The sequence below is a fragment of the Manis pentadactyla genome, chromosome Y, assembly GCF_030020395.1.
Source record: "Manis pentadactyla isolate mManPen7 chromosome Y, mManPen7.hap1, whole genome shotgun sequence".
Taxonomy (NCBI): domain Eukaryota; kingdom Metazoa; phylum Chordata; class Mammalia; order Pholidota; family Manidae; genus Manis; species Manis pentadactyla.
The window spans coordinates 6,095,398-6,122,576 of NC_080039.1; the positions used below are offsets into that span (position 1 = coordinate 6,095,398).

The following is a 27,179-nucleotide window of genomic DNA, read 5'->3' on the forward strand; positions in this document are numbered from 1 at the left end:
TGAAAAGACAATGCTGACAAACAAGAATATTATATCCAGATCAATGGAGGAAGGGAGAGAAAGACTAGGAAAGCTACAAGACAGAAAGTAATAAAAAAGCAATACTACTTCTTACATATGTTAATTAAATATGTATGTGGAGTAAATGACCTAATTGAAAGACACACAAAGATGTTTAATATTTTCCAACTATATTCTACCTAAAAGCGAATCGTTTTTACTTAAATAAACACTTAGGATAAACATAAAATGAAAATGAGATCCCATGTAAATAGGAACCCGTGAGAGTAGGGCTAACCATATCTACATCAGACAAAATAGATTATACACCAAAACCTTGTCACAAGGAACAAATGGTTAAAATAATATCACATTAAAATTATCATTAACATGTATATAATAGATATTTGTATTAGGTACTACAAGTACATTATATACATAAAGAAAATTGTTTTCAAGAAGTCTGAAATAATTTTTTTCTATTGCAGATACATCATAAGATTGGACCCATACTGTAATAGTGAATATTTTCTATTATTTCCTGGTAACGTATAAACAGAAAAGCCATTTTAACAGCAAATAGATACCTTTAATTCTTATATGTAAATAAATAAGCCTTAAACCATACAGATACATAAATTGTTTTGCTATTTTCCTTTAAAGGTTTGGATATATTCCTGCTCTTTCTGAAAATAATTTGTTCCACACATAGACAACATGAAACGTATCGTAACAGAGGATAGATTGCAGAGTGTATGAAATAACACAGTGACTTTTAGATGATTAAGTACATTGTAGATAGCGGCAGTTAAAGACAATTTTACTCACAGAGGAGTATGCTTTAACTGATAATGTTGATGCAAATTTTAATTCTGCATTTATATTTTTAATATATTGCATTTATTCAGACACCAATGCTTATTCCAAGGACAGAACCATGAGGACCTTCTGTTCAGGTTAAGGCCAGTATTTTATGCAATATACTTCAGCTGGTTTGGGTTCTCCTTGTATTTTTCAATGTAGTCTCTGTCAGTTAAGGATGTTTTTGCTTCTTCAGATCAGGTCGCTATAAAATAAAGTATCAGGGTTAGTAAAAATGAAATCACGATATTGATTTACAAACCTCTCCTCAAATACACAAAACAACTTAACACAGTTTGCCTTGATTTTTCAGGAAACAATAAATTTTTAAAATCTGTAGGCTATCAGTAAAATCTAGAAATCCAACAGAAAAATTGCTAAGAATAAAACCTTAAAGCATAATGAACAGAATACAAATACATTTGGGATGTATTCTAGGTAACATTGACACTTTCAAATTCTTTAAAAAATTGCAGAGAAAAATTAATTTAGTTATTACCCAATCAACTGTTAAACCATAGGCTTTAATACTTAGGTATTAGGAACATGTGGAGTTTGAAACGAGAGAGTGACCTTATTTGGAAGGAATATTGGGAAAACAAATCCATAATTTACAAAAATAAAATGAGACATCTACTGAATCTATGAGCAAGGAACTGGAGAGAGGCAAAGAATAAACGTATTTACTTAAAGCATAAAGCAAACAGCTTATAACATTAAAATAAAAAAATACAATGATAATGATACCATTCACAAGATTTATACAGCACTTAAGCACTCGAGCAACTCTTTTAACATGGTAGCATTAAGGTAATTCATTATGTAATTGGCTTTATCATTTTGCAGGAGCAAACTGATATTTAAAAGTAAAGAAAGCTGGACAAGAGTAACAAAAAGAGATGAGATTAACGGGATTGGAATCACAGTTGACTACCTCCAGATTCTATAAAATGAGTCATAAATTTTACACTAAAAAGCCATGTGTTCTTTAACAATTATACAGTAATTATTGAGAATACACAAAAGTGGGAACTGATTTTCAGTTTATTCAACACAAAGCCAAACCAGCTGGAAATTATAATTACCATAGGAAAAAAACAACAAGTGTCTAAACTACAATAATCAAATAAAATAACAAAGTTTTAAAAATATTTTATATTACTGTAAGTAAAATTAATGGAGAATATGCCAGAGAATTGTTATACTACCTGTGAGACACTACATATAATGACTAAATCTAAGAGAAAAGTTAGACTGAAAGGGGGATATGAAAATTGGGTAAAAGGCAAATTGACAGGTAATTGTGAATTATTAAATTAGAAGCATTGCAAATAAAGGCAATTAACTATACTGCACTAAGGAAGTATGGAGTAGAAGAAAAACAAATTATGGAGGTATACTATAATATTAAAATTTTTATAGAAGATCATTTGTTTTCTTTCCTTTTTACTTCCACAGTTAGGATAGTCGTTGCCTACATTTATAAAACTGACAAACTAACAATGTAACTATAGTAAAAAGTAAGATGAAAAGACACTGATATTAAAAATTGAGAGAAATAGTGGCTAGGAATTCAATGTGATAACCTCCTCAAAATACACAGAAAAAGCCACAATATTTTGAATACAGAATCATCAAGACCTGGTGATGAAAAGATAACACTGAGAAGGATGAAGGGGCAGAGCTGTGATAGATCAGACTTCAAGGCTTCACCCCTGCCCAGCCCACAAAATGGATAAAAAGAATGGATTTAGGGGCGGATAAGAGCTGAAGATACCAGCAAAGTAGGCTCTGCTGATCTGTTCTGAGAAGACCAGACCCCACTGCACTGAACTTTGTAAATTAACAGGGATGGAGACCAGAGAGAGTTGAAGCACTCTAGGATGCTAAGACTCCTGTCAGCTGTCACCGATGAGGCATGCTGCATCGGTCCTACTGAGACACAACACAGAGGCAGGCGACAGTTCAAAAAATCTGCTGGTGTTGGAAAGGGTGCAGGAGCACAGCAGGTCTTATGGAGGAAGGGCAGGCATTTCCAGCCCTCCTTCAGCCCAACTGGCCAGATGCTTGCAGCAGCCAGTTCTGAAACCCTGCCTGCTGGCTCTGCCTATGCATTTTGCTGAAAACATACCCACTCCGCATACTCAGTCCAGCAGTAGTCAGATTTTGCAGGAAGCCAGGCAAAGGGCAACCCCACACACACAGTGCATCTCAAAAGAAATGCCAGCTGTCTCACAACAGTGCAGCAGAGGAGAACCACCACTGCTGGCAGCAGGAAACCTGTGGGCCTTGCCCACAGCCCATGAACAGTAGTTGTGGCTCAGCTACAACTGGGAATGGGGCACTGGTGAGCACGGAGTTTTGCATTTTTGGGTGCTGCATGACACACACTACATAAAGCCTCTACTGGGAAGACATGGCTGCATAGTGGATCTATCTAATACAAAGGAGGAAACACAGAGAGAGCCAGATAAAATGAGAAGAGTGAGAGATATGTTCCCAACAGAACAATACCAACAAGTGCAAAATGAAATAGAGATAAGCAATCCTCCTGATAAATGACTCAGAGCAATGGTCACTAAAGGTGTTCACTGACTTGAAGGCTAGAACTCAGTATCTCAGCAAGAACTTCAACAAGAGAGAGAAAATATAAAAAGGAGACACTCAGAGCAGAAGATACAATAACCACACGAAAAACACAATATAGGGAATGAACAGGAGGCTAGAGGAGACAGAGGAACGTAACAGTGAGCTAGAAGACAGGGTACTGGGAAGGAACTGAGCTGAGGCACAGAGAGAGTAAATAATTCTAAACATGTGAACATGGTATCAGAAGAGTGCTACATATCAAAATGAAATAATATTCACATAATAGGGATCCCAGATGAGGAGAGAGGCAAAGGGATATAAAGTTTATTTGCCAAAAAAACTGGCAAATTATTTCCTTATTTCCCTACCTGGGGAAGGAAACAGACATTCAGGTCCTGGAAGCCCAGAGAGCCCCTAACAAGAAGGACACAAGGAGGTCCACACCAAGACACAAAGGAATTAAATTGGCAAAGATAAAAGACAAAGAGAATCTTCAAACCAGCAAGAGAGGGGCAGACAGTTACCTGCAAGGCAAACAGTCACGAAAGGCCCTCAGCTTTTCCAGAGAAACATTACGGAGCACAAAGGAGCAGCATGAAATACTCACAGTCCTGAAAGGAAAGATTCTACTACCAAGAACTCTCCACCCAGCAAGGTTATCATTCAGGATCAGAGGAGACACTGCAAGCCTTCCTGATGAACAGAGGTTACAGGAATTCACCACCCCCAAACCAGCCTCACAATATGTTTCAGGACTTGTTCAGATGGAAATGTTTTTAGGTTTAAATGGTTTTCATTGGTGAAAGTAAACATACAGGTAGGGCATAGCCCATAAAGGTAGGGCAGCAATCACTTGTAAAGCAATTATGGTGTTCAGAAGGGAATAGTAGTAAAATCACCCATACACAAAATCAGCCAGGGATACACAAAAGATGTAGATTATGACATCATTCCTACAGCATGGAGGAGGATGAAGGAAAAATTCCTATGTGTAGACACACGAAGAATGAGGAGGAACCAATCCAAGCATAACACTAAAGGAAATCACCAAATCACAAGAGCTGGAAAACAACTAGCAAAATGGCAGTAACAAAGTAGTTATCAGTAATTACTTAAAAAGTAAAAGGACTAAGCACATCAAACAAAAGACACAGTGTGGCAGAATGGATTAAAAAAAACAAGACCTATCTATATTTTGCCTACAAAATACTCACTTCTGACCCATAAAAACATAGACTAAAAGTGAAGGGACGGGAAAAGGTATTTCATGCAACCCATATAGGGAAAAAACCAGAAGTAGCAGTACTTGTATCAGACAAAATAGACTGTTAAACAAAGAAAGTAACCAGACAAAGTAGGTCATTACATAACGGTGGAAGGCATCAGTGCAACAAGGGGATTTAGCAATTATAAATGTCTATGTGCCCAACATAAAAGCATCTAAGTATATAAAGCAAATACAGGCCTACAGGGAGAAACTGCCAGCAACACAATGAGGTAGGGGACTTTTAACACCAACTAACACCACTGCATAGAACATCCAGACATAAAATCAGTAAGGGAACAGTGCCGCTGTACAACACATCAGACCTGGACGACTTGACAGTAATATACGGATCGTTCCACCCAAAATTAGCAGAACACACAATCTTCTAAATTGCACACAGAAGGTTCTCCAGAACAGATCACATATAGGGATGAAAAACATGTCTCAAAAAAATCTAAGATTGACATTCTATCAAGCATAATTTCAGACCACAATGTTATGAAACAAAAAGTCCATTACATGAAAAATAAACTGTGAATAAAACTCAAACATATGGAGGAGAAACAACATCTTTATGAACATTCAATTGATCGATGAACATATCAAAGAGGAAATCAAAGAACAAAGGAAACCAATGAAAATGGAAACACAACTTGGGACTCTGGCAAATGTCCCAAGAGCAAATACAGTGCTGCCTCAAGAAATGAGAAAAATCTCAGATAAGCAACTCACAGAAGAACAAACAAAGGCCAACACTAGTAGGAGGAACACAATAAAGATCAGAACATAAAAAAAGGTATAGAGATTATGAAACTAATACAAAAAAAAAGCAATGACGCCAAGAGTTGGATCTTTGAAAAGATGAACATAACAGAAAAAACCCTCGCCAGACATTTCAAGAAAAAAGAGTGCATAAACAAGTTGACATATGGATCACAAATATATAAGATGAGAAATGGGAAGAGAAGTCACAACAGACACCACAGATGGTTAAAAAATACAGGAATACTCAAAGGCAATTTTATGCCAATAAACTGGATCCCCTACAAGAATGGGATAAATTCTCAGAAACGTACAATTTTCAAAGACTGACCTGAAAAGAAAAAGAAAATCTGAACAGACTGGTTACCAAGAATGAAATTGAACGTGTAATCCAAAAGCTCCAAGAACCAAAATCCTGGACGAGAGAGCCTTCCAGGTGAACCCTACCAAACAATTCAAACAACTGTTTTGTTGTTCCTTCCTTTCTTAAGTGTCACAAAATACAGAAAAGAAAGGAGTACTTCCAAACTCATTCTACCAGGTCAACATTAGCCTAATGCTAAAACAAAAGATTCTTAAAAAAGGCAAATGTCAGACCTCTAATTCCTGATGAACACAGAAGGAAATATATCAACAAAATATTAGCAATGTGAATTCAAATATATAATCAGAAGAATCACTGATCACAGCCAAGTGGGGTTTATTCCAGGTATGCAAGCATGGCAAAATATTTGTTAATCAATCAATATGATACACCACATTAACAAGAGGATCAAAATACATACGATCACTTCAGAGGTGCACAAAAAGCATCAGACAAAAATTCTGCATCTTCATGATAAACATCCTCAGCCTAATGGTAAGAGAGAATATACCTAAACAACACAAAGGCTGTGTATACGACAAACCCACAGCCTCCATCCTATTCAATGGCGAATAGCTGGAGGCTTTTCCTGTAAGATCAGGAACAAGTCAAGAATGCCCACTCTCACCACTTTTATTCAACATAGTACTGGAGATCCCAGTCACAGCAATCAAATGAGACAGAGGTAAGTCTTAAAATTGGTGAAGAAGGAGCTGAACCATCACTGTTTGAAGATTACATGACACCATATAAAGAAAAAACTCCACAAGACTTCAACATAAAATCATGAGAATAATTGGATTCAGCAAAGTTTCAGGGTACATAATGAATACACAGAAATCTGTTGCATTCTTATGTACTAACTACACAGTAGCAGAAAGATCAATCAGGAAAACGATGCTCATGAAAATACCTATCCAAGACAGTGAAAGACCTGGACTTTGGAAGCTCTAAGACACTGATGAAAGAAACCAAGGGCACAAATAAATGGATATCTCTCCTGTGTTCATGGATAGGAAGAATTAATATTGTTCAAATGTACATCCTAGTGAAAGCAGTTGACAGATTCAGTGCAGTCCCTATCAAAATGCCAATGGTATTTTTCAATGAACTAGAAAACAATCCTAAAATTTATAGGGAAACACAAAAAACCAAAAGATCCTAAAGAGCAAAAGCAACCCTGAGAAAGAACCTGTGGTGTGGGAAGATGGCAGAGAAGGATGGCAAGTTTGTCTTGCTCCCAACACACAAAGGAAGCAAGTAGAGCAACTACAACAATGAAAAAGACCTGAAAAATACAGAACTGACCAACTTCACAGGGTGATGAGGGGAATACCACACTGAGAAGCGTAAACTGGCAGAGCCACAATCAATCGGGTCTCCAGCCATTCCCCCACTGCAGCTGGAGGAAGAGGAATGGAACCAGGAGGGGATATGCACTCAGGAACTCTGCACACATGGCCGAGGAGATCTGCTGTGGGAGCATGAGTGCACATGGAATAGGGCTGTAATAGGGATGGACACAAGGGACAGGTCGAGAACTGAGGGAGGTTGTAACACCTGTATGCTTATGGAGGACAGGCATGCTCCACAGGTGGAAGAGAAAGAAGAATAAGAAAGTACTTTTATACTGTGTTTGAAAAAGAACAATTACCACCTTAATATGGATTCCTGTATAATTAGGAAACTATGACTCTTACAATAAACACAAACCTAAAGTTTATGAGAGGTACAGGAAAATCTGGAATTGTGACTTCCAATCACAACAGTAAAGAAACCCATCAAGTAACAAGCGAAGAGTGTAAGACACAAAGAAAGGAACAGACAGCAGCTACAAAAAACAACCAGAAAACAATCAGTAAAATGGCAATATGTACATACCTAATAAAATTTCCCTGAAGTGTAAATGGACTGAATGCTCCAATCAAAAGACACAACGTGGCAGAAGGATAAGTACAAAGTACTGAGACACATCTATATGAAGCCTAGGGAGACTCAATTCAGCCCCAAGATATATACAGAATGAAAGTGATGGGATGTAAAAAGGAATTCCATGTAAATAATAGGGAAAAAAGCAGAAATAGCCATACTTACATCAGACATAATTGATTTCAAAACAAGGAAAGTTAACAACAAAGAGGACATTACATAATGACCATGGGTGAGTCCAACAAGAAGGTATAATGATTATAAAATCTATGCACACAACGCAGGAGCACCTAAATATATGACAAATAAATACAAACAGAATTAAAGGGGGAAATACACTGCAACTCACTCACTTTAACACACCACTGACATTAATAGACAGATCCACCAGATGGAAAATAAATAAGGAAAAGGATCTGAAACAGACATTTGATAAGATGGACTAAACACATATCTGCAGAGCATTCCACAAAATAGCTGCAGAATTCACAATTTTTCTGAAGGGAATACACAATGTTCCCCTGAACAGATCACATACTAGGCCACAAAAAGCCTCAATAAACTAGAAGAGTTTAAAATTTTATCAAGCAATTTCCAGGCCACAATGACATGAAACAGGAAATAAATTACACACAGTGAGCAAAAATGCCTAAAAGCACACAGAGGCTAAATAACATAGTTCTATGTGATCAAGGATCAATGACTGAATTAAAACAGAGATAATTCAATACATGGAGACAAAAGAAAAGAACTCAGCAGCTCCAAACCTGTAGGATGTGGTGAGGCAGTTCTAAGAGGAAAGCACATAGCAATACAGGCTTACCTCGAGAAAGAACAACAATCCCACATGAAGAATCTAAACTGAACACTAAAGCAACTAGGAAAGGAACAACAAATGACAACCAAAGTTGGTAGAAAGAGGGTCATAATAAAGATCAGGGCAAAAATAAAAATATACAGAATGAAGCAATAGAAAAAGAATCAAAGAGCTGGTTGAGAAAATAAAAGAGACCAATCCTTAGCCAGATTTCTCCAGAGGAGAAAAAGAGAGTACATAAATAAACATAAACAGTAAAAGAAATAGTCATAATGGACACCACAGAAATGCAAATATTAGAGAATTCTATTTGAGAATATGTGCTAATATATTGGAGAATATAGAAGAAATGGGCAAATTCCAAGAAGAACACATCCTTGCAAGACGAACCCATGACGAAACAGAAAATCTCAACGGACCATTTAGCAGTAATGAAACTGAATGGTAATCAAAAAACTCCCTAGAAACAAAGGACCAGGTAAGCTGGATTCACAGCTGAAAGTTACCAAACATTTAAAATAGAGATAATACCATCCTTCTTAAAGAACTGCAAATAGTAGAGGAGGGAACACTTCCAAATTCATTCTATGAGACCAGCATCACTCTTTAACACCAAAACCAGATAAACACACTACAAGAAAGAAACTTGTAGACTGATATCGCTTGAGGAACACAGATGCAACAAAACATTGGTGAAACAGATTTAAAAATACAGCAAAAGGATCATCCATCCAACCAGGTGGGATTACTGCAAAATTACAAGGATGGTACAATATCCGTCAATCACCATTACCCAACACATTAACAAAAAGAATAAAAACCACATGATCATCTCAACAGATGCCGAAAAGCATTTGACAAAATGCAACATCCATTCTTGGTTAAAAATTCTCAACAAATTGGGTACAGAGGGTACACACCTCACCATAATAAAGGCCATATATAACATACCCATGCTTACTATCATCATATTCAAAGACAAAAAAATTGAAAATTTCCAAGATATGGACCGAGACAAAGATGTCCACACTCACCACTTTCTCACCATTTCACGTAGTACCGGAGGTCCCAGTTATGGCAGTCAGACACAACTAAGAGATAAAAGGCATCCAAGCTGGTGAGGAGGAAGTTAAGCCTTCAGTATGATCACATTACATGGTATATATATATATATACACATACACATACTAGTAACTGGATTCAGCAAGGTGGCAGGATTCAAAATTAATATATGGAAATCTCCTGCATTCCTTTATTCTGACAAGTAATCAAGAGAAAATGAAATCAGGAAAAGATCTGTACTTAGAATGGCTTCCAAAAAAAAAATCCCTAGGAGTAAACCTAACGAAGGAGGTGAAAGACCTGGGGGCCAAAACTGTTAAGACACTCATGAGAGCAATTAAAAAGACACAAATAAATGAAATATATCCTATGCTCCTGGATAGGAAAAATTAATATTGTCAAAATGATCATCCTGCCCAAAGCTATTGACCGATTCAGAGCAATCCCTATGAAAATACCAATGGCATTCCTCAATCAACTAGAGCAAATAATCCTAAAATTCATAAGGAACCACAAAAAATCCCAAATAGCCAAACCAATCCTGAGAAAAAAGAACAAAGCTGTGGGAATTATGCTCCCTAACTTCAAGATCTACTACAAACCAACAATAATCAAAACAATATACTACTGGCACAAGAAAGACAACCACAGATCAATGGAATAGAATAGAGAGCTCACATATAATCTCAAGCATATGTGTGACAAGGAGCCTCAAATATACAATGGGAAAAGACAGCCTCTTCTGGAACTGATGTTGGGAAATCTCAGAAGCTACATGCAAGAGAATGAGAGTGGATTACTGACTACATAGCTAAAAGTAAGCTCAAAATGGAGCAAAGACCTAAATGTAAGACATGAAAACATAAAACCATTAGAAGAAAACACAGGCAAAATTCTCTTGAACACAAGCATGAGCAATGTTTTCCTGGACACATCTCCTGGCCATAAAAACAAAATAAAAATGAACAGTGGGACCACATCAAACTCAAAAGTTTCGTATAGCATATGACACCTTCAGTAGAAACAGGAAACCTACAGCATGAGACTATATTCATGAATGACTTATCTGGAATGGGGTTAATATCCAAAATATACATAAAGAACACCAGAATAACTAGTAACGAACCTTAAAAAAGAGGAAAGGAACAGATCCTTTTCCCAAGTAGTCATATAGATGATAACCCGGTACATGAAAAATGCTCCACATCTCTATCATCAGGGAAATGGAAATTAAAAGCACAATGAGATATTACTTTCCAGCCAGAATGGCCAATATCTAAGAGAAGAAATGACAAGTGTTGAGGAGGATGTGGAGAATTAGAAACCCTCCCACACTATCGGTGGGAAAGTCAGTTGGTGCAACCACTGTGGAAAGCAGTATGGAGGTTCCTCAAAAAACTAATAGGAATTCTATAGGGCCCATTCATTCCACTCCTAGGAATTTACCCACACAAAAGAATATCTCTGATTCAAAAAGACATGTGCACCCTTTTATTTATCACTGCATTACTTAAAATAGCCATCTACGGAAGGAACCATAGATGAACGGATGAACAAGATATGGTACATATACATGATGGAATATTATTCAGCCATAAGAGAGGGAGAGAAATCCTGCCCTTTGCAACAAGAGGGTATTATGCTCAGTGAAATAAGCCAGGAGGAGAAAGACAAGTACCAAATGATTTCACTCATCTGTGGAGCACAAGAACAAACCAAAAACTGAAGCAACAAAACAGCAGCAGGCTCACAGAACCCCAGAAAGGTCTAACAGTTTCCAAAGGGAGAGGGACTGGAAGGGAGCGTGGGAAAGGAGGGGTTATGGGAATAAGGGGCATTACAATTAGCACACATAATGTAAGGTGGGGCACAGTAAGGCAGCACAGCACAGAGAAGACAAGTAGTGACTCTATAGCATCTTACTATGCTGATGGACAGTGACTGTAATGGGGAATGTACTGGGGACTTGATAATGGGGGGAATCTAGTAACTAAACTGTTGATCATGTGATTGTGTATTAATGATACCAAAATAAAAAATAAAAAAATACAAAGTAAATAAAATCTGTGGTTCAGTTTTTAGTGTAACTACCACAAATCTATAAAATAACTGATCAAAGTTCTGAAAAATGAAGAGAAAAATTAGTAATTCAACAATTACAGCTATAGATGTTAATACCCTATGGAAGGATGTGTGTGTATATATATGGAGGACATATGCAAGATATAAAAGAAATAGAACACTCAGACAAAAAACCTGCAAATAAATAAAACATCTGAGCAACGCTAAAATTAACAATCTCTAAAAGAACATTCCACAGCCAACAGCAGAGTATGCATACTTCTCAAGCACACAAAGAACATTTCACAGGATAGACTCCATCAGCCTTGTTAGTCAGCAAATTTTAAAGTACTGAAATCAAACAAAGTGTATGATTTTTATGATACATTTTATCTCAATTCAATGGTGGTAAAATGGAAAAAGGGCAATAAGGGAAATTCACAAATGTGTTGAAATTAAACAAAATTCTAAGTAACTGTGTTAAAGAAAAGTCACAAGGGAAACTCAAAAGCACTTTAATGTGAATGAAAATGAAGATACAACACACTAAAATTTAAGTAATGCAGCTAGCATGCTATTTACAGGAGAGCTGATAGTTGTGAATATAGTTAAAAGAAAGGTCTAAAAACAAAAACCCAACTCTGCTCCTGAAGACACACGGAAAAGGTCAATATGAACCTTAACCAAGTGATGAAAGCAACATTTAGCATGGAATTTAAGGCAAGGAGAAATAAGAAAAACAAATGTGAAAACTCAACTGGCCAAAACAAAATCAACAAAGCTTTAGCAAAAGTGACCAAGAATAAAAATGAATCTCTCATTAATATAAGTGTCACCACAAAATCCATGTCTTCACATACATAAAATGCAGGACAGTATAGGTTATTGCACATAACCATATCAGGCCAAAACTGTTAGACCTTACTATTAGGGAATGTCTCATAGTAAGGCATTGAATAATCTGCTTTATGAATCACGGAACTAATAATCATAATCTTCATTCCAAATACCTCTTGTTTTTGCACGAGGTTCCTTCCCTCTGTTGCACAGAACTTCCTTGTTTCTTTGGGTAATTTATTCTCAAAAGATTCTATGTAAATATAAGATACAATCAAAGAAACTCAGGTAAAATCTAGCTTTAGATTATTAGTTGACAATTCACTTCCATTTTATAAAAGTTAAGAAATTACTCACTTCCAAATCAGAAAGCATATTTAAAAGTCTTTGAATCAAACATCGATCAACCGCCTCGCCATTTCTTTCTTTTTCAATCAACAGAAGAGTCCCGTGTATAGTCTTGCTCTGAATGTTCTGATCACACATTATGTGTGATTTAAATAATTGGATCCCCATGTCCCTATAAAAAAGGAACTGTCTAAATAAGTGGTAATTACAACCCCGTAAATTTCAGCTTGTGTTTTGCTATCGGTTGTGATTTTAAGTAAATGCATAAACCACAGTCAAAACAACATACAATTTTATATTAAACTCATCTGTCCACAGTTGGCTAAATTTTTGTTTGTTTCTTGATTGTCTAAAATAGATCTAAATAATATCTAAGAGTTAAGTAAAGTTCACTGAAAGACATATATAATTCCAATAAATAAAGCAGTATTTAGGATAGCTTTAAGGCTTTCAAATATTCCCATTTCAAGTTCCAAAGTACTGTCAATTTAGTATAAAACACATGAAAAGTGATTTTCATAGAATGGGTCCTAGAAGTAGTATGCTTCATCAACAAGATATTTTATTAACACTAAGATGAAGGGATAAATTAACATTTCAATCTAGGATACCATGTGGTCTAATATAATTTTAAAGATATTTAAAATGTTATGATATGAATAAGTACAGATTTTGAAACTTGTATTTCTCTTGTGTATTTTCTTTCAGTTAGCACATATCAAACAGATGATCATTGAGTTGCCTGTAACAATTCTTTTAAAGCAATCACTGTCATCCTTACCAAATAGAATGTAACTCTGGATTCCGAAAAACATAAGTTCTATCTAGGAACAGAAAAATGTTCCTGATCATGATCTGTCAAAAAGAAAACAAAGATAAAGCATTTACAAAGAAAATATATTTTTATTAAATTATTGACTACCTGTCAAAACCTTATTCTTAAGAAAAGCACCTTACTTCTGGCATTTGTATATATTATTACCAGTTGCAAGATCAAATATGGGCAATAATACATCTCTTTGTCTTGGAAAAGTAACTTTACATTTTTCCCTCACTTTCCACACTATTTGTTCTAAATTCCTCCTTTAATAATAAATATTAGCAGAGATTTATGAACGTTTATTCATATAAAGATTATGTTTTACATAAAATACTGATATTCAACAGGGCTAATATAGTTTGCCTAACAAATAAATCTTGGAAAATCTATGAGTACAAGATTAGAAGATCGAAAAATGTAAGGAAAAATCTACAGTATAGAATTGCAGGTAGAATATCAAGAAGAAACATAAATTCACTACTAATGCCAAGACTCTACAAACTTAAGCTCCTATGGCTTATATTTGAAGACAAAACATTTAAAAAGACACTTATTAGGATTTATTATGAAGATATTGATATATGTAAGTTAATTGTAATTTAAACAAACACTAGAATGGTAGTCTTCAAGTGTTCCTATCTCAAGTCCCCTTTTACTATTAAAAAGCACTGGCAAAACCCAGGAACTTGCACTAATTGGGTTATCTCTACGGGTATTTACTTTACTAGAAAATTAAACTGAGTATTCTGTAAGTACTACATTGAAGTAATCTTATTTAATAAAAGATAATTTAATAAAAAGAATTGTTTAATATATTAAATATAAAATAGTAACAAAAGATACAAATCTTAAGTGAAAATCAACCTCTAGAGATCCAATATAAAGCATGGTGATTACATTTGATACTACTACATTAAATACTTGAAAGTTGCTGAGAGGAGATCCTTCATGTTTTCACCATTAAAATTAAAAAGTAATTATATGAGGTGATGAATGTGTTAGCTAGCTAATGCCACCATCGTAATCTTTCAGCCATATATAACTGTTATCAAATCATCACATTCTACATGTGAGACTCATGTTGTATCTCAAAAAGTATTTAAAGAATTCACACTGTGAAAAGAGACAGAGTACTAATACTTTAAACACACCTATTAAGTTATAGAATATGCCTAAACATCTGGGGGAAACTAAAAGAGATACAAGAGGAAACCAGAATTGGATGGGGGGCTTGTAAGATCCTAGAAAGCAACAGAGAATTGATAACTCTTCAATTGTGTCTTAGAGAATGAATTAAGAACTTTCCAGGCTGGCAGATTAAATGCTGCATGGAGAAATGATTATAGGTGATATGCTTATTTCCCCTTAACATAGTATCTTTCAACTGCACAAAAAAAAAACACCCACAAAGGTAAACTATGTTGTCACAGACTTAATTTTATGGCATGTTCACATTAGCTGGAAATGTTGTAAATAAACGTAAAAGATTATAAAATGTGTTTGTGCGATCAACATTAGGTGATCATTGCATTCATTAATATTGTTTTTAGAAAAAAATCTATGTATTTTTATTTTTTTGCTTGTAACTTAAAACATTCATGGCACCTGGGATAACTCCCTTGAAGAACTTTGCCCGGTGCCTTTGGAAGTGTTATGGGAAAGGGTAGGTATGCTGTCCAGGGAACTCTGGCAGGGAGCAGAGTTGTGGGAGATCAAAGATGTGATGCTGACAGGGTTCACAGTCTTTATGTTGAGCTAAGACTATCACATTTTTACATGGGTATGAAAACCAGAAAGCTGTGATATGGCAGCCATCAATTACCAGAAAGGACACACCTAACTGGAAATAAGTGAGCACTGGGCTTAGCAATTCCAGAAACAAACACCTAGTGCAACCAAATATGAAAGGCACCTCATTAAAACAAACAATAGTAAAATAAACACTTTCACATTTTAATTGATTTGGTGCTCTCCTTTTTGTATTTTCAAATTATAAGCTCCCACTAACTATTCCAAACAATAAATAGTTTAAACCCTAATCAAACTTCAGGCTTTATGTAGGAAACTGAGAAAAAGAACTGTTTTCAATTAATGCCAAACACTGAAGTCGCATCATTTTGTATTTACATATTTTTAAATAAATAAAAAATACATAAAATGCATTACAAATTTTAGAAGTATATTAATTGTATTAGTCCATATTATTCTAATGCTATATTACACCAAAACTGAGAAGCACACATATTTCACATCATATTATCAGTAGCAAAAAAAGAGTAATGCCTCCTATGGAAAATCTAAAATATTTCCCCAACTCAGCATATTGCCTTTGATGTGGTTCCAACTCCTTTTCTGCACACTCCCTGGCACAATAAAACCTGATTATAAATCACTAATTTCAGAAACTATTTAATGAGATTCAGTTTTGTAATTTCAAAGTGATGTGGTTATAAATAACCTTACATTTTATGCCTCTTTGTTTGGCTCTAATAATATAAACTCAACTTTATGTCTAAAATTATGTTTTTAAAAAAAACATTTTCCAAATTGTAGGTGGACAAATCAACTACAATTTCAATTTATATAATTCAGAAAAAACTTCTATCATAAAAGCACTTCCAAATATGTTTTTAAACAAAGCATGAGTTAACTGCATGTTTTATTTTTCTTAGCTGGAACATTCTCACAAATTTGACAACATACTTGCAACTAAAAACATAATTATTATACTCTACCATTTGCCTGCAATGATTTTGCCAGCATTGATCAATGTTCTTTATGAAAGAGTCACTATCCAAAGAATTCATGAGGTAATGTTAAGAAAAAGTTTACATTCTAAAATTAACACTATGAAAATGGAAGACATGGCTTCTAAAACAAAGTATTTGGTAGAATAGGTTAATGCTTATCAGAAGTCCAAACATCTCTAAGTCTTAGCACGTAAAGTATTAAAAAATAAAATTCATTTTACATGTCTAACAATTACTCTACTCAAATTCTGCCATTTTCAACAACATGGCTGGAGCTAGAGGGTGGTATGATCAGTGAAATAAAAGTCAGGAGAAAGACAAGTACCAAATGACTTCACTCATTTTTGCAGCATACTAACAAAGCAAAAACTGAAGGAACAAAACAGCAGTGGAACCACAGAAACCCAAAATGTACTAACACTTGCCAAAGAGATAGGGACTGGGTGTGTGGGTGGGAAGGGAGGGATAAGGGGAACAAAGGGCATTACAATTAGCACACATAACCTGTGGGGGGAGCACATGGAAGGTAGTATAGTACAGAGAAGACAAGTAGTGACTCAATAGCCTCTTACTAGGCTGATGGACGTTGACTATAATGAGATATAATGGGACTTGATAATGGGAGTTATCTAGTAACCACAATATTGCTCATGTATATTAATGATAATAAAATAAATACAGAAAACGTTTATTAAATTGATCTCATAAAACACCATTTGTTATTCAAAATGAAAATGAAGCAAACTTTGTCTGCCATATGTTGAAACTACAAAATATATATTGTCAAAAATGGACTAAAACCTATTATGGTGAGCATTACATAATTTATACAGATGATGAATCAGGAGATTGTTCATCCACAACCAATATAATATTGTGCACAAATGTGTATTTCAAAAAGATTATTATAAAAGCTAAGATAAAATCATTAAGTGAAAAGATGATCTAAGGAAAGGAAAAGAACTTGCAGCATCTGGTTTCAAAAAAGGATACTCCCTGAACTGATGAACTTGTGCCTTCATATGGAGTTCACAAAGCCACGTCAGTTGTTTATACAAGTTTGCAGATAAATTGAAGGAGCAAATATTTTCAACAATCTGAAAAATTGTAAACATATTTGCTTAAACAACACTTGAAAAAATGAAATACTTTTCTATATTCATTAAAGGTATTGAATACTGAAAACAGAGTTCTTCATACAGATTAAGGAACTAATACAAATGTCAATACATTAATATAACCACAAAATTGTAAATTTCTATTTCCAAATTTGCAATATATGACAAAAACCTAAGAAAATATACTTAAGATTTTCCATCCAAATTAATGGTCACAAAACTATCTTAAAGAAAGTAATATCAAGATATTAAAATTTTAAATAAAAATGTAATCTGAAATTACAGATATTAAACCCATGGCTTGTCTTGTTAGTTCATAATTTGTTGTATAAGACTTCAAAAAGGAAACAGAATTAAAGACAGGTTGTACAATAATCATAACCATAAACAATTTTATTAAATGCTGATGGATAATGCAATGACCATTTAGTTTATATTAAAATATACCTTACTAATGGAGTGATGTCACCAAAACAGGTTACAGAAAACTTCAAAACCCCCTCTCTACACTAAATGACAATTAGGCTGGCCAAAAAAGGGGCTCTGAATCAGCGATTGCAGAGCTCTGGAATCTAACCAAAACTTAAATCAGAGGAGCATTTACTGAAGAAAGATGCTGCTACGTTTCAGTAATAGATCCTTGTGTTAAAGCACCCACTTAACTTAGTGATAGCAAATCCACTGCTTGCTGGGGACAGTCGAGGGAATACAGACCTTGTTCTCAAGGAATTGTAAATGCGTGTTTCCGCTCTTGGGCTTGTCTTTGTGTCTCCTTTGGAATCTACTCAAGAGAGGGAGCTATGAAGGGAACTTTCTCTAAAATTACAGGCAAATATACTACTAGGCTTAGCCATCTGAGGCAAGAGATAACTAATGGGACAAGGAACATGTAGAATATCCTAGAAAGGATCAGAGGTTGGAAAGTTAAGTATGAAGAAGTAAGTGTTTTGAACTGCTTCGTGTGTATTCTTAGAACATGTAGGAGGCCACACACATGCCCAAGGCTGTATACATTTTCAGAAAAGACCTGAGTAACCCCTAATTTCACATCAAGTTTACCTTCAGGATATGTCCAGCTGAAACGACAGAAGACTAGAGCAGAACAGTAGAGAGCATGGCTAAAAATGAGTGAATGCCCCAACACAATTTTTGTTTTGTCTGGCTGTAGGATTGAAGCAAATTTCAGTAAAATGACTGGTTGAGTATAAATTAATGAAAAGGAATGTCAAAAGCCCACGCAAAATAAAGAAATTCTGTCTTTAAAAAATGCTTCAGAAAGGTGATTAGAAGGCAAATACTTAGCACACAAACAAAGCAGCATCTTTTTTCTGCCTTGGGGTAAAGACAAAATATGACCTTCAGAGAGGCCACATTACAATACTCAGATCTTCTATTTGCAAAAAAATTATAAGGATGGTCTATTCCAGGAATAAAGAAATGAATAAAAACTATCGATACTGGCTTGTTACAATAAATTAAATCAACTGTTGCAAATACACTCAAGTGGCTAAAATAAGCTTGGAAACAAAAGAAAACAGGGGTGAATGCCATGCCAAAGGAAAACTTAAAGAAAGAAATGTACACCTTTAAAAAGAAACCAAAATTCTGAAAAATATGCAAGGCTGAAATAAAAATTCAATAAAGGGAATCAACAGAAATGAACTTACAGAAGGCAGGATCAGCAAACATGCAGATAGTTTATTAGAGATTATTTAGTCTAAGAAGTGAAGAGGAAAAAGGATGTGTGGAAACAGTAATAGAGCCTAGGATACAGCACTCAAGACAGCGTGGTTTGGGAATAAGAATAGAAATATAAATTAAAGAAATCAAATTTAGAGCCTAGAAATACAATTTATATCAATGGCTCCATGGATATTTAACAAGTCTGCCAATAACTTTTAAGGGCGAAGAGCAATCTCTTAAATAAATTCATACCCACATACATACAAAGGTGAACCTTTCCTTATAGCATGTACAAGAATTAAAACACACCAAAGGGGTAAGCTGTAAGATCCAAAATAGTAAAACTCTCAGAAGGAAAGATAGGATAAAATCTCCATGGCCTTGGGTTTGGCAGTAGTTTCTTAAGTGTAACACTGAAAGCAGAAGCAAAAGAGGAAAAAGAGAGAAACCGTACTTCAGTAAAACTGAAAACTTTTGTGCCCATTAACTGACACAATCAAAAAGTGAAATGGCAACCCACAGAATGGAAAACAACCAGGTGAAAATCACATTGGTATGGTTATAATAACCAACATATATATGAAATTTATGTACTTCAAAACAGAAAGACAATCCATTTAAAAATCAACAAAGGATTTAAACATTTTCCAAGATAAACTAATGACCAATAAGCACTTACAAATAGCATTAATGAGATAAGCCACTAGAGAAATGTAAACCTCAGTGAACGTCACTTCACTTCTAGTAGGGTGGAAATAATTTTTTCAAATGGAGAATACCAAGTGTTGATCAAAAATGAAAAAACTAGAGCCTTCATGTACTACACCTAAGGAAATATTAAATATTTATAATTTTATATGGGACATAGTTTGGCAGCTCCTCAAAGTTAAGCACCACCACACAACCTGAAATTCTACTCCAAGTTTAATATTCAAATTAACTGAAAACAGACAGGGATACTTCTACGATAATGTTCCCAACAGTATTAGTTAACAGTAGTCAGTAAGTGGGAAAAATGTGTCCATAAACTAACAAGTGAATACATAAAATGTGGCACATAACAGAGTAGAATATAATTTCACAATGAAGTTTTAATGCATGCTATCATCTGGATGAATCATGAAAACATTATGGTAAGTCAAAGAAAACTACCACAAGAGACAATATATCATATAACTCTGTTTCATTGAATATTCAGAACAAGAGACAAAAGATTTACAATTCTGTTTTATGAAACATTCACAACAGGTAAATCCATAAGGAGAAAAGGCAGGTGAATGTTGGCCAAATGCTGGGGTATGGTGGAAGAGGAGTGGTTGCTTGGTAGGGACAGGATTTCAATTAGGGTGAGGAAAACGTTTGGAACTTAATCGAAATGATGGTTGCACAGAATCATAAATTGTACGTTTTAGAATTTTTGTTGCATCAGTTGTGTTCCGTGAATAACATCACTTTAAATAATTACATAGAAATAGGACTTGAGAAGTTTCTTTAAAAAATTACAGATATTCCAACAGGCACATATAAACATTTTCATCATCATCAGCCCTTTGCAAAACTAAAATAAAAAACTTGTAGAGGTATCACTTCACTTTCATAACGACAGTTATAACCAAAAAACTAAAAATAGCAAGTGTTAGCAAAGGTGTACAGAAAAGAGAACCCTAATACCTTTACTACAGCGATGCAAAATGGTGTGACAGTGAGGAAAACAATGTGGAGGAAAACAACGTGGAATAAAACAAAAAGAGCATCAGTAAATTAAAAAAGATTGAAATTCTACCAACCAACTTCTCAGACAACAAAGCTATAAAACTAGAAATAAATTATACAAAGAAAGCAAAACACATGGAGGTTTAACAACATGCTCCTAAATAATCAGTACATCAATGACCAAATCAAAATACAGATCAAGCAATATATGGAAACAAAAGACAAAAACAACACAAATAATTAAATAATCATTAAGCTAATGCCTACCAAGGGATGTATGGAAATCAGACTGTGGTACAGCCATATAATAAAAAATCATTCAGCCATGAAAAAGCACAAGTTCAAAAACATATTCCAAGATAGACAAATCTTAAATACATTATGCTAACCAAAAAAAAATTGACACTAGAAATAACATATTATTTAATATTATTCATGTGAAATATACAGAACAAGTTAATCCTTAAAAGATGAGAAGCAAATTAGTGTTGGTCAGGGACTTAAGGAGTAGTAAATGAGAAGTAACTGTTCAGTGTGGGAAAGGATTTCCCTTTAAGTGATAAAAACAGAACTTGATAGAGATGGTGCACACTTTACAGAGCACAGCACTGTAAATGTACTAATTGTTACTGAATTGGTTACGGTCAGATAACTTTTTATCAAATTAATTCTTAATATAAACTTTTGTATTTTATATTATGGGAGAAAATATTTGCAAATCACATATGTAAAAGTCCAGTGTCCATAGTATAAAAAAAGTTTATTCAATTTAACACAAGATAAACAACTCAATTAAAATGGACAAAGGATAGGAATAAACATTTTTCATGGAGATAAACAATAAGCCAAAAGTATCATGAACAGATGCTTCACATCAACAGTCATTCAGAAAATGTAAACCTGAGCAGAACCACTACAAATTCTCTTATTAAATACATAGAAAATAAAAGGTGTTGTGGATATAGAAAAACTGGATCCCCATAAACTGCCTTGTACAGGAAAATAATATGATGCAGCCACTACAAAGAAACTATTAGGCAGTTCTCCAAAAACTTAAATATACAATTACAACATGACACAGTACCTCCACTTCTGGCATAAAATCAAAATAAAAGGAAGAATGTGTTCGAACAGAAACATATACAAATATTCATATCACAAGTATGTGATAAGGAACAACCCAAATATTTGTTAACTAATGAATGTGTAAATAAAATGTGGTAATCATCAATGGAGTATTATTTTTCATGAAATAGAATGAAGTACTGAAACATTTTATGACATGAATGAATCTTGAAAATATTATTCCAGACACAAAAAGTGACAGACTATATGATTCCATTTATATGGAAAATTCAGATTAGGTAAATCAATAGATACAGGACGCTGATTAACAAAAATCGGGGGCTAGATTCAAAAATGAATGGATAGAAATCTTTGGGTGTGAGGTTTCCTACTGAGGTCGTGAAAAGATTTTAGGCTATATAATGCTAGTGGTAACATATTATGAACGTACTGGATGTCACAGAATGTAAAACTAAAATGATACTATTTTATGTGTATTTCCCTACAATAGAAAAGGATTAGGCAAGATAAATGCTTCAAGAACTGTATATTCAAAGGAATATGTAAAAATGCTTTAGTATACAAGGTAAATATGCCACCTTCTTCTTAGAAATGAATAGACACATGTATCTAAGGGAATAATATTCTGATTTTATCTGTAAACTTAAGGCATATAACTGAAACTATTCCACTTCCGAAGAAGGAAGAACTAGAAGAGAAAGAATGATTGCTTCAGTTTAGTGCTTACTATCAGACACTATTCCAAATCCTTATGTAAATCACATATCATTTTATCCTCCTAAAATTACACCATATCATAATAATATACTTTTATTATTAGCACGTTAGAGACAAAACATCTCAGAATCAGTAAGTTGGTATTACTTGCCTAATGATTTCAATAAGCCTATCAAGTGATTTCATAAGATGGCTGATAAATGGGAGACTTGTAAAAGCAATACATATCAATATATCAATATATCAGTAACAATCAAGGAATGTACTACAGAATCTAAGTATTTATCCAAAAGAATTGATGGTCAGGGTTACAAATTTTACAAGAATGAGAAAAAAGTAAAAGTGATCGAGGTAGCAAGTATGTGAAAGCATTACACTGAACCTAAATAAAAGGAAATGAAAAGAAATTCAGAAAACAATGTCAATGGCTTCTGATTTGTAGAGTTCATGTATTATACAGTAAGAGTGAAGGATAATAACAAAAAGAAGCAAATGCAATAGTAACTGCATTATTATAAATGAGTAAATCCAATGAATAAAATTACTCCTGAATAGTTTCTCTCAGATTTTACTGTATTAGGGAGCATTTACTTGAGGTCATTACATAGTCAGAATGGAGGAAAAAGATGAATACAGTATAAAGAAATTATAAAACAAGCAGGCAATTTGATGATTTAATTATCTTGTGATCTTATCCTCCATTAGTTACCTACTTATTAAATTAAATACAAGGCCCAAAATGGCCTTGAAGTCCATTTGTGATTCAGTATATTCCTCTCGGGTTTTAAAAAATAGGCTAGAACTCTCTCTGCAGAGCCAGAAATATATGCACAAGAACTTGCTAAACTATGTGGAAATACTTGAAGAATATACACTGAAGAGTACAACTGCATACAAAGCATAGATATAACTAAATAAATCATATAAAAACACAGAGAAGTCAATCCAACAGAAGAATATAAACATTATAAATATATATGCACCCAATACAGGAGGACCAACATATGTGAAGGAAATACTAACATAATTAAAGGAGGAAATAGAATGCAATGCATTTATATTAGGAGACTTCAACACACCACTCACTCCAAAGGACAGATTCACCAGACAGAAAATAATTAAGGACACAGAGGCACTGAAAAACACACTAGAACAGATAGACCAAATAGACATCTATAGAACTCTACACCCAAAAGCAACAGGATACCAGGATACACATTCTTCTCAAGTGCACATGGAGCATTCTCCAGAATAGACCACATAATAAGCCACAAAAAGAGCATCAGTAAATTCAAAAAGATGGAAATTCTACCAACCAACTTCTCAGACAACAAAGCTATAAAACTAGAAATAAATTATACAAAGAAAGCAAAACACATGGAGGCTTAACAACATGCTCCTAAATAATCAATACATCAATGACCAAATCAAAATAGAGATCGATCAAGCAATATATGGAAACAAATGACAAAAACAACACAAAGCCCCATCTTCCATGGGACGCAGCGAAAGCAGTTTTAAGAGGAAAGTATATAGCAATCCAGGCATACTTAAAGAAGAAAGAACAATCCCAAATGAATAGTCTAAAGCACAATTATCAAAATTAGAAAAATAAGAACAAATGAGGCCTATAGTCAACAGAAGGAGGGACATAATAAAGATCAGAGAAGATAAAAATAAAATTGAGAAGAATAAAACAATAGAAAAAAATCAATGAAACCAAAAGCTGGTTCTTTGAAAAGATAAAGAAAATAGATAAGCCCCTAGCCAGGCTTATAAAAAGAAAAAGAGAATCTACACACATAAACAGAATCAGAACTGAGAAAGGAAAAATCATGACAGACCCCACATATATACAAAGAATTATTAGAAAACACTACAAAAACTATATGCTAACAAGCTGGAAAACCTAGAAGAAATGGACAATTTCCTATAAAAATACAACCTTCCAATACTGACCAAGGAAGAGACAGAAAATCTAAACAGACCGATTACCAGCAAAGAAATTAACATGGTAATTAAAAAACTACCCAAGAACAAAACCCCCGGGCCAGAGGGATTCACTGCTGAATTTTATCAGACATATAGAGAAGATATAATACCCATTCTCCTTAAAGTGTACCAAAAAATAGAAGAAAAGGGAGTACTTCCAGACGCATTCTATAAAGCCAGCATCACCCTAATACAAAACCAGGCAAAGACCCCATGAAAAAAAGAAAATTACATACCAATATCGCTGATGCACATAGATGCAGAAATACTCAACAAAATATTAGCAAAGCGAATTCAAAAGTACATCAAAAGGATCAAAGACCATGATCAAGTGGAATTCATCTCAGGGATGCAAGAATGGTACAACATTAAAAAATCCATTATCATATGCTTCCTCAACAAAAAGAAGGACAAAAATCACATAATCATCTCCACAGACACTGAAAAAGCATTCGACAAAATTCAACATCCAATCATGATGAAAACTCTCAGCAAAATGGGCATAGAGGGAAAGTACCTGAACATAACAAAGGCCATATATGATAAGTCCACAGCCAACATCATACTAAACAGCAAGAAGCTGAAAGCATTTCCTCTAAGATTGGGAACAAGACAGGGATGCCCACTCTCCCCACTGTTATTCAACATAGTACTGGAGGTCGTAGTCACGGCAATCAGACAAAACAAAGAAATACAAGGAATCCAGATCGGTAAAGAACAAGTCAAACTGTCACTATTTGCAGATGACATGATATTGTACATAATAAACCCTAAAGACTCTACTCAAAAACTACTAGAACTGATATCAGAATACAAAATTAACACACAGAAATCTGAAGCTTTCCTAAATGCTAACAATGAACTGTAGAAAGAGAAACTAGGAAAACAATTTCATTCACAATCACATAAAAAAAAATACATAGGAATTAACCTAACCAAGGAAGTGGGAGATCTGTAACCCTAAAACTACAAGACATTCTTAGGAGAAATTAAAGAGGACACAACCAAATGGAAACTCATCCCATGCTCTTGGCTAGGAAGAATTAATATTGTCAAAATGGCAATCCTGCCTAAAGCCATCTACAGATTCAATGCAATCCCAATCAAAATACCTACAGCATTCTTCAATGAACTAGAGCAAATAGTCTGAAAATTCATATGGAACTACATAAGATGCCAAACAGCCAAAGCAACCCTGAGAAGGAAGAACAAAGCAGGGGGAATTATGCTAAATGGACGCAAGGTCTACTACAAAGTCACAGTAATCAAGACAATTTGGTACTGGCACAAGAACAGACCCAGAGACCACTGAAACAGAATAGAGAGCCCAGATATAAACCCAAGCATATGTGGTCAATTAATACATGATAGAAGGGCCATGGATATACAATAGGGAAATGACAGCATCTTCAACAGCTGGTGTTGGCAAAACTGGTGGGCTACATGAAAGACAATGAAACTGGGTCATTGTGTAACCCCATACACAAAAGTAAATTCAGAATGGATCAAAGCCCTGAATGTAAATCATGAAACCATAAAACTCTTAGAAAAAAACACAGGCAAAACTCTCTTGGACATAAACATGAGTGACTTCTTCATGAACATATCTCCCCGGGCAAGGGAAACACAAGCAAAAATGAACAAGTGGGACTATATCAAGCTAAAAGCTTCTGTACAGCAAAGGGCACCATCAATAGAACAAAAAGGTATCCTACAGTATGGGAGAATATATTCATAAATGACAGATCCAAAAAATGGTTGACAACTAAAATATATAAAGAGCTCACACACCAAAAAAAAAAAAAGCAAACAGTCCAATTAAAAAAATGGGCAGAGGAGCTGAACAGACTCTTCTTCAGAGAAGAAATTCAGATGTTCAACAGACACATGAAAAGATGCTCCACATTGTCAGTCATCAGAGAAATGCAAATAAAAACCACAATGAGGTATCACCTCACACCAGTAAGGATTGCCACCATCCAAAAGACAAAAAACAACAAATGTTGGCAAGGTGGTGGAGAAATGGGAACCCTCCTACACTGCTGGTGGGAATGTAAATTAGTTCAACCACTGTGGAAAGCAGTATGGAGGTTCCTCAAAAACTTCAAAATAGAAATACCATTTGACCCAGGAATTCCACTTCTAGGAATTTACCCTAAGAATGCAGCAGCCAGTTTGAAAAAGACAGATGCACCCCTATGTTTATCACAGCACTATTTACAATAGCCAAGAAATGGAAGCAACCTAAGTATCAATCAGTAAATGAATAGATAAAGATGACGTGGTACATATACACAATGGTATATATTCAGTCATAAGAAGAAAACAAATCCTATCATTTGCAACAACATGGATTGAGCTGGAGGGTATTATGCTCAGAGAAATAAGCCAGGTGGAGAAAGA

General features: G+C 34.6%; 1 protein-coding gene across 1 annotated transcript in view; it reads right to left on the reverse strand.

Annotated features, from left to right (window-relative positions):
• Positions 1-840: 840 nt before the first annotated feature.
• Positions 841-27,179, reverse strand: part of LOC130682197 (cullin-4B-like) — a 52,127-nt gene continuing 25,788 nt past the window's right edge. Inside the window, exons 6-10 of the mRNA XM_057496333.1 lie at positions 17,461-17,564; positions 16,453-16,522; positions 13,679-13,752; positions 12,907-13,069; positions 841-1,066 (exon numbers count right to left, since the gene is read on the reverse strand). Of these exons, the coding sequence (XP_057352316.1) occupies positions 1,034-1,066; positions 12,907-13,069; positions 13,679-13,752; positions 16,453-16,522; positions 17,461-17,564 (444 nt within the window). The 3' untranslated portion in view covers positions 841-1,033. The remainder of the gene's footprint in view (positions 1,067-12,906; positions 13,070-13,678; positions 13,753-16,452; positions 16,523-17,460; positions 17,565-27,179) is intronic.